The 14185-nt window shown below is 45.6% G+C and overlaps 1 protein-coding gene across 1 annotated transcript in view; it reads left to right on the top strand.

Moving 5' to 3' along the window:
• nek4 (NIMA-related kinase 4) overlaps nucleotides 1-11652 on the top strand; it is an 85647-nt gene extending 73995 nt beyond the window's left edge. Inside the window, exons 13-16 of the mRNA XM_072472693.1 lie at nucleotides 4049-4143; nucleotides 9065-9270; nucleotides 9496-9629; nucleotides 9729-11652. Of these exons, the coding sequence (XP_072328794.1) occupies nucleotides 4049-4143; nucleotides 9065-9270; nucleotides 9496-9629; nucleotides 9729-9824 (531 nt within the window). The 3' untranslated portion in view covers nucleotides 9825-11652. The remainder of the gene's footprint in view (nucleotides 1-4048; nucleotides 4144-9064; nucleotides 9271-9495; nucleotides 9630-9728) is intronic.
• Nucleotides 11653-14185: the final 2533 nt, after the last annotated feature.

Below are 14185 nucleotides of genomic sequence, written 5' to 3'. Positions count from 1 at the left end.
GAAGCACCGGATGGTCATTGACTACAGTCAGACCATCAACTGGTACACACAGCTCGATGCGTACCCTCTCCCCCGCATATCTGACATGGTCAATCACATTGCGCAGTACCCAGTCTTCTCCACAATTGACTTGAAGTCCGCGTACCACCAACTCCCTATCCGCCCGGAGGACTGCCAATACACTGCCTTTGAGGCAGTTGGCCGCCTCTACCACTTCCTCAGGGTCCCCTTCGGCGTCACCAATGGAGTCTCGGTCTTGCAACGGGAGATGGACCGAATGGTTGACCAGTATGGGCTGCGGGCCACGTTCCCGTATCTGGTTAATGTCACCATCTGCGGCCATGACCAGCAGGTCCATGACGCTAACCTCCAACATTTCCTCCACACCACCAAGCTCCTTAACCTAACATACAATAAGGAGAAATGCGTTTTCCGCACAACCCGCCTAGCCATTCTTGGCTACGTTGTGGAAAACAGAGTCCTAGTGCCCGATCCCGACCGCATGCGCCCCCTCCTGGAACTTCCACTCCCCCACTGCCCTAAGGCCCTGAAGAGGTGCCTGGGGTTCTTTTCCTATTATGCCGAGTGGGTCCCCAATTATGCGGAAAGGCCCGCCCACTCATTAAATCCACCATTTTTCCCCTGACGGCTGAGGCCCGCCTGGCCTTCAACCGCATCAAAACAGATATTGCCAAAGCCACGATGCACGCAGTAGACGAGTCCATCTCGTTCCAGGTGGAGAGCGATGCGTCTGACTTTGCTCTGGCCACTACCCTCAACCAGGCGGGCACACCTGTGGCTTTATTCTCCCATACCCTCCAGGGCTCCGAAATTCGACACTCCTCCGTCAAAAAGGAGGCCCAAGCCATTGTGGAAGCTGCGCGACACTGGAGGTATTACCTGGCCGGCAGGCGATTCACTCTCCTCAATGACCAACGGTCGGTTGCCTTCATGTTTAACAATACGCAGCGGGGCAAGATCAAGAATGACAAGATCCTAAGGTGGAGGATCGAACTCTCCACCTATAATTCTGATATCTTGTATCGACCTGGGAAGCTCAATGAGCCCCCAGATGCCCTATCCCGCAGTACATGTGCCAGTGCACAAGTAGACCGACTTCAGGCCCTCCACAATGACTTCTGTCACCCGGGGGTCACCCATTTTTTCCATTTTATCAAGACCCGCAACCTGCCTTACTCCATCGAGGAGATCAGGACCATGACCAGGGACTGCCAGGTCTGCGCTGAGTGCAAACCGCACTTCTATCAGCCGGATAGAGCACACCTGGTAAAGGCCTCCAGCCCCTTTGAGCGCCTCAGCATCGATTTCAAAGGGCCCCTCCCCTCCACTGACCGTAATGTGTACTTTCTCAACATCATTGATGAGTACTCACGTTTCCCTTTCGCCATCCCGTGCCCTGACATGACCTCTGCCACAGTCGTCAAGTCCCTGCACGGCCTCTTCACCTTGTTCGGTTTCCCCACTTACATCCATAGCGATCAGGGTTCCTCCTTCATGAGTGATGAGCTGCGTCAGTTCCTGCTAAGCAAGGGCATCGCCTCAAGCAGGACTACCAGCTACAACCCCCGGGGAAATGAACAGGTGGAGAGGGAGAACGCGACGGTCTGGAAGGCCGTCCTTCTTGCCCTGCGGTCTAGAAGTGTCCTTGTCTCCCGGTGGCAGGAGGTCCTTCCCGATGTGCTCCACTCCATCCGGTTGCTCCTGTGTACCGCCACTAATGTGACCCCTCCTGAGAGGATGTTTGTCTTCCCCAGGAAGTCCATCTCAGGGGTCTTGCTCCCGTCCTGGCTGACGGTTCCAGGGCCCGTCCTCCTCCGGAAGCATGCGAGGAGTCACAAGTCGGATCCCCTGGTCGAACGGGTCCTTCTCCTCCATGCTCACCCCCAATATGCCTACCTGGCACACCATGACGGGTGGGAGGACAGTCTCCCTTCAGGACTGGGCACCCGCAGGTTCCCCAGCGACCATCACCACTACTCCCGACTCTACACTGTCTCCCTCCGTTGCTATTCACGACTCTACACCGTCTCCCTCCGTTGCTACTTATCCGGAAGACGACACGCTCCTGGATACGCAGGCCTCAACACTCCATCCGACACCAGTGTCCTCACCACAGCCGGGACTGAGGCGATCACAGCGGAAGGTCAGAGCCCCCGACAGACTTGATCTCTAATTCAACCCGTCCACTTCACCCCCGCCGGACTCTTTTTTTAACAGGGGGTGAATGTGGTGAACCACTGTATTATATTGTACATACTGTTCTTACTTATGGTACTTCCTGTTTTTACTGTTTGTTACATGTCTGGGTTTGTCCCTGCTGGCTCCGCCCCTCGGGCTCAAGTATAAAGGTAGCTAACCTCCAGCCCTGCCCTCATTCTGGGACCGGCTGCCAGCAGGTGTCTTTTAGCTGATTAAAGCCACAGTTTACTCTTCCAACTCTCGTCTGTCGTCATTGATGGTACAGCACAGTGTTAATGTAAGTCTACTTGGGCAGCACGGTAGCACAAGTGACTAGCACTGTGGCTTCACAGCTCCAGGGTCCCAGGTTCGATTCCCCGCTGGGTCACTGTCTGTGCGGAGTCTACACGTTCTCCCGTGTCTGCGTGGGTTTCCTCCGGGTGCTCCGGTTTCTTCACACAGTCCAAAGACGTGCAGGTTAGATGGATTGGCCATGCTAAATTGACCTTAGTGTCCAAAAAGGTTTGGAGGGGTTATTGGGTTACGGGGCTAGGGTGGAAGTGAGGGCTTAATGTGTGTCAGTGCAGACTCGATGGGCTGAATGGCCTCATTCTGCAATGTATGTTCTATGTTCATTATCTTGTTTTGAAAGTAACCAAAAGACAGAGTATTAGACATGACATTATAATATAATTAGTACTAACTAAAAATAAGCATCATAACCATAAACATTACTTATATCCCATCAGCATCTATTAAAAATACCTCAAGATGTGTATTGTGTTCCTGACATTTTTGCATGAATGTTTTCATTTGGAGCCTGTTCCTACATTTTGGAAAAAAGAAACTTGAATCAAAAGTAGTCGCACAATCCTCAGCATCACTGCTTGTGCCACTACACTAAAATTCCAGAATATACAGAAGACTCCCTCAGTCGTCTCAGTTTAATAACGTGGGCTTTCAATGAGTGACCATGTTACTCATAACATATACATTCCGGTGCTTCAAAGACAAGTCCAAAATTCAGAACTCTGATTGGACAAACAAAACATGTTCTTTAATGTAGCCTTCTGATCAGAAAGTAGGTGCAAGGAAAGCTATTTCTCAGACCAACTGCCATTACAGTTTGACCTGTTCCTCGCTCTAAAAAAGTTAAGCCTCCTAATTCTTTCAAGATCCAATGGTTTGATTTTAAAATTCTCTGCCCTGCTTACCCCCACTGAACTCCACTTCCCTGCCAATTGCTGTGCTCTGCTGTACTCTTGCCTGTCTGCACTGCCCAGTGTGATCTCAGTTTCTCAGTTACACTTTTCTCTGGTTCAAAATGAGATCATGCTAAATATCACAACTGCCAGATCACCCATGAGGAATGTTTTTTAATCAGCTAGTACAAAATGGAAAAGAATACAACTATAGAGTGTAATGCTTTACTATAAGATTTCATCTTGTGTTAATTGTATTTAATGACACAAACAGGATAACATAAGAGATGCATTGATATATGCTCTCTGTTTTATTTAAAAGAGAGATTATATGGTGTACTTCAGTCTTTTCTCAAATCATAAGCAGAAATTTGGTGATTATAACAAAGTATTATTTGACACTTTCCATTTTATATCAATAATTTTAAGGATTTGTTGAAAACTAGCCCTATTTAATTGTATAGTAGCATATTCGAAAGACCAGCATTCAGTCACACAGTATTCACTACATAGTAGGCACCATACAAACTCAAGCTTCAAAAATCACCACCTCTTCCAAAACACACTGACTGCAGGAACAGTGTACAAAAAGCTATGTTTTGTTGCATGTTTTGATTTAACATATTATTTCATCTTTATTTTGCCAGAGCATAAATGAGTCATCCCATCGCCTTTCAGATGATGACGAGTATAGCTCTTCAACCAGCTCAACTGACAAATCAGAGGGGGACTCCAAAGAAATGTGAGGACTTAAACCTTTTTATCCTTTTTGTTCTATGATGGTACTTTTAGTTTTGGGGAGGCAATGGCATTGGAACAGTAATCCAGCGACCTGGGTTTGAAGCCCACCTTGGCACATGATGAAATTTGAATTCCATAAACCATTTTCGATTGTCGTAAACATCCATCTGGTTCACTAATATGCCTTACCTAGCCTGCATGTTACCCCAGATCCATAGCAATGACTCTTAAATACCTTCTGAAATGGCCTCGCAAACCAGTCAGTTCAAAGGTAATTAGGAATAGGCAGTAAATGCTGACCCAGCCAGTGATGCCCTCACCCCATGACTGAATTTGAAATGCAAATTACAAAAAACAAAATTCTGCCTCAAAGGTAGACTTGGTTGAACATTCTATTTGAGTCTCCTTCGCTGGTGATAGCTGTTTGATCCACTAAGAAACAGTGAGAAACAATTTTCACCAACAATGCGTTGCTGCTTGTTCAGTACACTGATCATAAAATCATCATAGAATCATAGAATTTACAGTGCAGAAGGAGGCCATTCAGCCAATCGAGTCTGCACTGGCCGGGCAGCATGGTGGCGCTGTGGGTTAGCCCTGCAGCCTTGCGGCGCCGACGTCCCAGGTTCGATCCCGGCTCTGGATCACTGTCCGTGTGGAGTTTGCACCCTCTCCCCGTGTTTGCATGGGTTTCGCCCCCACAACCCAAAGATGTGCAGGATGGGTGGATTGGCCACGCTAAATTGCCCCTTAATTGGAAAAATGAATTGGGTACTCTAAATTTTTTTTAAAAGTCTGCACTGGCCCTTGGAAAGAGCACCCCATACAAGCCCACACTTCGAACCTATCCCTGTTACCCAGTAACCCCACCCAAGCCCACACTTCGAACCAATCCCTGTTACCCAGTAACCCCACCTAACCTTTTCGGACACTGAGGGCAATTGAAATGAAATGAAAAATTTAGCATAGCCAATCCACCTAACCTGCGCATCTTTGGACTGTGGGAGGAAACCGGAGCACCTGGTAGAAACCCATGCAGACACTGGGAGAACGTGCAGACTCCACACAGACAGTGACCCAAGCTGGGATTCGAACCTGGGACCCTGGAGCTGTGAAGCAACAGTGCTAACCACTGTGCTACCATGCTGCCCCGTTAGTATCCTGGTATCAGTTAGTATCCTAGGATCATCAAAGTGACACGAAGAGCAGGATTCTCTGTTTGGGAAACAATGTTGTCCCACTCGAGCTGAATTGCAGGAGCGCAAATCAGGAAGCGATTCCCAATCCTTAGCCATGCAAATTTTGCATGATGAGGATTGTGAGGAATTCCCTAGGGAATCCCGCTATGGGGCCGCCATTCCGAGAGGGCGGTCTGATAGCGAGGTCCCATGGCTGGCCACCCCCCTCCCCTGTAGCACAATTCTGCACCCCCACCCCTCCCCACCCCCCGCCCTGGGATTTTATGTGTCAACCCCTGCCCTCCTCAACCCAGGTGCAGGGTGTCCCCTCTCCCACCACCACCACCATCATAGATCCCCTCAATAAATTGATCCCCAGACACCCTACATAAAGAGACCCTCTGGTAATTCCAGTCCCTCCACTAGTTGCTCTAAGGTCACTAATCTGTCCTCTGGGTAAAAGTCTCTAACTATCAGTGTTCTCCCACAACCTGTCTGCACCTCTTAAAGGTGACGTCAAGAATGGCTGGTGCGAAATCTATGGTTGCTACAGATAGGGGCCATGGTGGACATTTCGCCCAGACCAAAGTGTTGCCTCATCTGGTTCAAAGTTCTCAGGGTAGCTACCACCACTGGGCTTGTTGAGTATTTTGTTGGCTGGGATTGGAGCGCTGCCATGGTGAGGGTCCAGAGGGTCGTTCCTGTACAGAAGGTCTCCAAAATGGCCACGATCATCGTTCTCACCATGAGGCCAGACCTCTGCGCTCAGGGGCCACCAAAATGGCCGTCAACTGTGTGTACACCATGTAGAATCATAGATTAGAATCACAGAATTTACAGAGCAGAGAGAGGCCATTAGGCTCATCGCGTCTGCACCGGCCCTTGGAAAGAGCACCCTACCTAAGCCCTCACCTCCACCCTATCCCCGTAACCCCACCTAACCTTTTTTGGACACCCAGGTCAATTTAGCATAGCCAATCCACCTAACCTGCACATCTTTGGACTGTGGGAGGAAACTGGAGCACCCGGAGGAAACTCACGCAGACACGGGGAGAACGTGCAAACTCTACACAGACAGTGACCCAAGCCGGGAATCGAACCTGGGACCCTGGAGCTGTGAAGCAACTGTGCTAACCACTGTGCTACTGTGCTGCCCTACGGTCATGACACTGAGCCACATAAGGAGATATTAGGGCAGATTACCAATAGCTCAAAGAGGTTGTTTTAAGAAGTGTCTTAAAAGAGGAAAACAAAGTACAGGAGATGTAGGAATGGTAATCCAGAGTTTGGGACTTAAGCAACTGAAGGCATGGTCACCAATGGTGAAGCAATTAATATTAGAGGCCACTACAGATATCTCAGAGCATTATAGGGTTGGAGGAGATTAAAGGACATGAAGGGACTTGAAAACAAGACTGAACATTCTAAAATCAAGACATTATTTGACTGGGAACCAATGACAGCCAGTGAGCACAGGGTAGTGCGTGAATGGATCTTGGTGCGCGTTAAGACATTGGTAGCAGAGTCCTCAATTTTACAGAACGTAGAATTCAGCTGGGCGTGTATTGGATTAGTCAAGCCTAGAGGAAACAAAGTCACGAATGACAGTTTCAGCAGCACATGAGCTGAAACGAGGACAATGTTACAAAGATCGAATTAGGTGGCCTCAGTGATGACACAAATATGAGATCAGAAGCTCATTGGGGGTTAAATGTGACACCAAGGTTGTGAACAGACTGGCTTAACCTCAATCTCAGAGAGAGGGATGGAGTTGTAACTAGGGAACAGAGTTTGCAACTCTCCTATTCATTAAGATCATGGCTGATCTTTGACCTCAACTCCACTGATCCACAGTCCCCAGCACAGCTTCAAAACCTCGTGTCCATCTGGGAAAAGGAGTGCTTGGTGGGGAGTAACAGCGGTATTCAAGAAGGGAGACCAGTCCGATTACAGTAATTACAAAGCAATCTCGCTGCTGTCTACCACAAGGAAGATCATTGCTGCAAGGATACTCCTCAATCATTTCTCCATGGTGGAAGGGTCCCTCCAGAGTTGCAGTGCAGTTTTTGCCCATCGAGAGACCCTATGGACATGATTTTTACTGTGCAATAAATCCAAGAGAAATACAAGGGACAGCATCAACCACTATTAAGGCCTTTTCCAACCTCACAAAATCTTTGACAACTGGGTAGACTTATGGAGTATCGTCAAATGTGACTGCGCTCAGAAATCAGCCACCATCCTCCACCTACTCCACGATGACATGCAAGCCATGATCCTCACCAACGGAACCATCACAGACCCTATCTCACTGAAGATTGGGTCAAACAAAGCTGGATCTTCACATCAACCCTCTTCTCCACCTTCCTCCCTGCAATGCTACACCTCACCTCCAGCAAATTATTTACAGGTCTGGAGATAATCTACAGGATAGGAAACTGTTCCACCTATGCCACCTTCAATCCAAAATCACTCCAACTTAAGTCATTCAGCTTCAGTGTGTAAATAACGCTCATGTGCATTCACTCAGAAACTGAGCTCCAGATTATTATCAGTTCCTTCTCTGAAGGATATGAAAGAAATAGATTTTCACTACTCTCAAAAAAAACTACAGTCCTCTTCTAAAGAGCTTCGACAGTACAGTACTTCATCCCATCTCGATTAAGATTAAAGGAGAGATCCTGGAAATTGTGGAGTATTTTCTGCATCTTAGGAGCCTCCTCTTGATGAAGGCACACATAGACACAGAAATTCATCATTGCTTCCAATGTGTCAGTCAGCCCTGAACTCCAATATGGTTTGAAGATTTGGACAACCTATAGCGTTACCTCAAAGCACTGGAGAAGTACCACCAATGGTACTTTACACGATCCTACAAATCTGTTGGAAAGAAAGGCTTCCCTGAAGAGGTTGAACATTCATAAGCCACCCCCAGAATCATGGTAGTCTGTGCCTATAACCAATTAGAATAGAGACAGTTCATTCGGAAAGGTACCAATCATATAAAGTGGCTTTGCCAAGAATACTAGAGGGGATTCCGAGGTGGCAGGAGAATGCACACAAGCCTCAAAACTCATCTGTTCGACCCTCCAAGCACCACCTGTGGCAAAATCTATAGGTCTCGCATTGGACTCCTCAGTCATCTTCGAACCCATTGAACCAGAGTGGAAGCAAGTCATCCTCAGTTTGAACGATTGCCTATGATTTTACCCACCTAGTCTTATCAGCAAACTTTTTTTAAATTTAGAGTACCCAATTAATTTTTTCCAATTAAGGGGCAATTTAGTGTGGCCAATCCACCTAGCCTGCACATCTTTGGGTTGTGGGGGCAAAATCTACGCAAACACGGGGAGAATGTGCAAACTCCACACAGACAGTGACCCAGAGCTCGGATCGAACCTGGGACCTCGGCGCCGTGAGGCAGCAATGCTAACCACTGTGCCATCTTGGATACATTACAATTGTCCCTTCATCTAAATCATTAATATATAAATAATTGGGTACTCTAAATTTATTTTTAAAAATTCATTAATATATTCATAAAAGCTGATGCCCCACACTTATCCTTGTGGCATCCTGCTAGTAACAGCCTGTCCACCTGAAAATAGTAATGTATTTTTGTCCTATAGCTGCTCTATTCCTCCTCTGCCATATTTAATCACCTTTCTTGAATGTATAAAGATCTCAATAATTTACATGACTTTGCTAGCAGGATTTTCTGAACATTTTCTGTTTATCTTCCAGGAAACCTGATTCTAATGAAATGCATGATCTGGTAAAACTGATGACTCGGACATTAACTATGGATTCAAAAGATGTCAATAGAGAAAATCCAATACCTGTTCCAACACCAGAATTCAAACTACGGCAAAAGTACAGAGATACTCTGATTCTTCATGGGAAAGCTAAGGAAGACCCAGAGGATTTCTGTTTTAATGATTTTCCCTCTGGTGTGTAACAACCAGGAACACATACATACCTCATACTTAAAGTGAATTGAATGGATGGTTAATTTAAAATTTCAGCTTTTCCAAATGAAGCATTTTTCAATTTTAGTATCTTCTGATCTTGAGTTGTAAATAAAATTAAAAGTTTGCTTCTGTTTATGTTGATGAAATATATTTCAGATCACCATATTGTTAAACTATTTCTTGTTCATCATATTTTATTTATAGAATTATTATCTGTACCAGAGAAGATTAAAAGAACAATTCAAGCTCTACGAACAGATGTTATAAAAGGATTAGGGGTAAAGCTTTTGGAAAAAGTATATAACATTATGGAAGATGATGATCAAGACAGAAGGGAGGTAGGCTCACTTACCTACTATATTCATTGAATTGTTCATTTGTCCTGAGGCTCAGTAGCTTGTTACTTAATATTGGTCTGATTTATGTAATAATTTTAGGAATGCCTACAGGAACACATGGGTGAAGATTTGTACCAGAATTACAGTATGAAGGTCCAACAACTAAAGTTCTTTGAAGATAATTCACATTTTTGACTGCATGGTGCCAAAAAGGATTTAATGGGTTAGTCCAATTTAAGAAGTGCCTTGTTAGACACATCAGTTCAAATGTGTCCATTACAGTAGGAAAACTCAAGTTGTCCAAATACGTGCTGGTGAATCTTGAATTTCTTTTAACTTTGCACCATGCAATTGATGACAAAGGAACTACACAAAGGATTGTGAAGCAACGGACACTGTGCACCTAGCCATGACATCTTTCAGTTTGTGAATTAAAATGACGATGGCTTCATAGCTTCACATTATCAACTTAAGGCTGTTGATGAACAGTTCCGTTAAATATGTATGTTTTGTTGATATGTTGTATCACAAGATACCTATTTTACATATAGACAAGCAGGGTGTCACAGAATTTACTATACCGTTGACATCTTATTTGGATCTTTAAATCGCGCTACGTTGTACACTGAAGTGCTAAACATATTCATAGCTCAGTTTGAATCAATTGCAGTTAGTCAGTTTATGTCTGCGTATAACCACACATTCTTTCACAAAATTACCCACAGACCACAGTATATCTTAGAATTTTTTTCAGGGAACCTTTTCAAGCAGCTCCAAAAACCTCCTTCCAACTTTCTAACCTCCTTTCCTACATGTAGTTTTTGCTGTTAACTTACAGCAGTGTCTGTTCTTGGTTAACAGTGAGTAGCAGAAAGGCCGTAAAATAAAATACACACATTCACTTTCTGTTGGGATCACTTGTGGTAATCATGAATGCCAAATCTGGATAATTTTCCTTTTTTAACCTTGGATGCTGAAGTCACTTTAGTGCTTTTTGTCACCACCCAAATGAGATGAAGTAACTCCAGCACAGACCAAATTCAACCTTGGATACTCCTCATCTATATGGTTCAGAGGGAGATGAAAAAGGAGTGGTAATGTCACTGGACTAATAATCCAGAGGCCAAGGCCATGGTTCAATTCCCACCACAGCGCTGGTGAAATTTAAATTCAATTAATAAATCTGGAATAAAAGCTAGACTCAGTAATGGTGGCCATGACAACTATCAATTGTTGGTGAAAATCCATCTGATTCACTAATGCCCTTTAGGGAACGATTGTCCTTAGCTGGCCTACATGTGACTCTAGATCCACAGTGATGTGGTTGACTCTCAACTGTCCTCCAAAATGCTGAGCAAGCTACTCCGAGGGCATTTTGGGATGGGCAACAAATGCTGGCCTTGTAAGCAACGCCTCTATCCTGTGGAAAAAATATATACTGAACAATGCATTTTCACAATTTATAAGCTTGCCTTCTAATGGGAGGTATAATAGAATACATAGCTCCAAAAATATTGACCATGCAAGATCATATGAATAAATGAGACCTGCACTCTATATATTTGAGAATTTAGAAATATAAGGAAGAGAGAGAAAGAAGAGTATATAAATATGCATATCAGTTCAAACATTGACATATTGATATTTGTCATGACAGTAAACAAGTGAGTAAAATTCATATCAAGTACTTCTTTCTATATGCAGTAATTACCTGGTGGAACCATTTGCCTAGTCCTTTCTATCTACTGGTCTGTGTGTGGAATACCCACAGGAGCAGTTTCACTTCAACCAGACCAATATTATGCTGAGGAAGATGATGTGATCTGTGTGCAATTTATATTGGATCACAGCTTTCACATATAACTACAAGTAGCTGAATTCTCAAATTAGGTTTGTTGTATTGTTTCTTTAACTGAAATTTGTCTCGATATGTTCACAATAGTAAACATAGGATTTCTAAACTTGCAGTTATATTGCAATATTTGCTAGAAAAATAAAAATAATGGACAGTTTCAAAAGTAAATTGAATGTAATCTGTGAGGTTCCTGTAGGCTATAACATTGCATACCTCTCAAGTATCTTATCCAATTGATTTATCTTATTGTCATAGTTTTTTTTTTAAACTTATGAGTACCCAATTAACTTTTTCCAATTAAGGGGCAATTTAGCGTGTTCAATCCACCTACCTTGCACATCTTTGGGTTGTGGGGGCGAAACCCACGCAAACACGGGGAGAATGTGCAAACTCCACACGGACAGTGACCCAGAGCCGGGATCGAACCTGGGACCTCGGCACCATGAGACTGTAGTGCTACCACTGCGCCACCGTGCTGCCCTTTGTTGTCATAGTTTAGTGATTTGAAAATAGAAATATACAGCTCTGGACTCCCAATTGGAAAAGATTGAGTTCAAGTCTTAATTTTGACTAACTAGGGCAGCACGGTGGCACAGTGGGTAGCACAGCTGCCTCACGGCGCCGAGGTCCCAGATTCGATCGTGGTCCTGGGTCACTCTCCATGTTGCGTTTGCACATTCTCCCTGTGTTTGCATGGGTTTCGCCCCCACAACCCAAAGATGTGCAGGCTAGGTGGATTGGCTATGCTAAATTGCTTAATTGGAAAAATGAATCGGGTATTCTAATTATTTTGACTAACTTTATGTTCTGCCTATAATTGTTCTTGTCTCAGCAGATGAAAGGAGTTGGAAAGGGTTTTTGAACATAGGTTTCCCAGAAAAATATTTGTAACTGTTCGTGTTTAAGCATGATGTGGAGATGCCAGTGTTCGACTGGGGTGGACACAGTAAGAAGTCTTACAGCACCAGGTTAAAGTCCAACAGGTTTATTTGGAATCACGAGCTTGCGGAGCAGGTTAAAAAGGTGTGAATTGTCTCAAACCAGGACAGTTGGTTGGATTTTGCAAGCCCAGGCCAGATGGTGGGGGATTAAATGTAGTGAGACATGAATCCAAGATCCCAGGGCAGCACACTGGCGCAGAGGGTTAGCCCTGCTGCCTCACGGCACCAAGTTCCCAGGTTTGATCCCAGCACTGGGTCAGAGGCTATGTGGAGTTTGCACATTCTCCCCATGTTTGCATGGGTTTCGCCCCCACAACCCAAAGATGTGCAGGCTAGGTGGATTGGCCACACTAAATTGCCCCTTAATTGGAAAAAAAATGAATTGGATACTCTAAATTTATAAAAACAAAAACAGAAAATGAATCCAGGATCCCGGTTGAGACCGTACTCATGCGTGCGGAACTTGGCTATCAGTTTCTGCTCGGCAATTCTGCATTGTCAGCCGCCTTGGAGAACACTCACCCGAAGATCAGAGGCTGAATGCCCTTGACTGCTGAAGTGTTCCCCGGCCGGAAGGGAACATTCCTGCCTGGTGATTGTCGCGCGGTGTCTGTTCATCCGTTGTCGCAGCGTCTGCAAGATCTCGTCAATGTACCACGCCTCAGGACATCCTTTCCTGCAGCATTTGAGGTAGACAACTTTGCCCGAGTCGCACGAGTATGTACCACGTACCTGGTGTTCTCATGTATAATGGTGGTATCCATGTCGATGATCTGGCACATCTTGCAGAGGTTGCCATGGCAGGCTGTGTGGTGGCGTGGTCGCTGTTCTCCTGAAGGTTGGGTAGTTTGCTGCAAACAATGGTTTGTTTGAGGTTGTGCGGGTGGCTTTGACAAGATGTTTGTCTTCATCGATGACGTGTTTAAGGCTCCGAAGAAGATATCGTAGTTTCTCCACACTGGGGAATTACTGGACAGCGAAGGGTACTCTGTCAGTTGTGTCCCATGTTTGTCTTCTGAGGAAGTCGGTGCGGGTTTTTGCTGTGGCACGTTGTTTAAGCAGAATAAGGTAGGTATATCATTTTACTTTGAAATGTAGTTGAAGTTATAAAAAAAGTTTTTTTTTTTGTTTATCATTATAGACTTGTCCCCACGCTGGCATAAAAACGCAGGTGTTGCACTCCCGAGTTTCCTGGAAATAAATACCAGCCGATGCACATACCTTCAGGGGGCTAGCAGGGACCCGGAGAGCTTCACGCAGCTTTGGCTGCGGATATGGGCCCCCGCACTTCCGGTTCCGTGTCCGCGCATGCGCACCATGGCGGACTTGGACCGCGGAGGCAGCTGAATAATGTAGGCCCCCCCCCCCCGATCTGCTGCATGCCCGACCATGAGCCCCCCCCGCGCCAGTGCCAGATCTCCCCACCGCCCACAGGCGGCCGCGGACTGAGTCCGCAACCGCCACGTGAGAGTCCTGACCAGCCATACCATGCTAGTTCCACGCCGTTGGGAACTCGGCCAGTCAGGAGCGGAGTATCGCTGGGCAGGCCTCTGGCAATGGCCCCCCAACCGCGTGATGTAATTCGCGAACGCGTGGATATTCGGGGCCCGGAGCGGCGCCGGGCCCGATTCCGTCGGCAAACTTGATTCTCCAGCCCGACATTTCGTCACTTTTTATACTGTGACAATTCCTATGGCCCCCACTGATTACATTGTTTGTGGGTCAGTTGTTAATTGGAACCAAATTGAATCCAATTAATG

Source organism: Scyliorhinus torazame, chromosome 13 (genome assembly GCF_047496885.1).
Source record: "Scyliorhinus torazame isolate Kashiwa2021f chromosome 13, sScyTor2.1, whole genome shotgun sequence".
Classification (NCBI taxonomy): Eukaryota; Metazoa; Chordata; class Chondrichthyes; order Carcharhiniformes; family Scyliorhinidae; genus Scyliorhinus; species Scyliorhinus torazame.
This window is presented reverse-complemented; position numbering and strand designations above follow the sequence as displayed.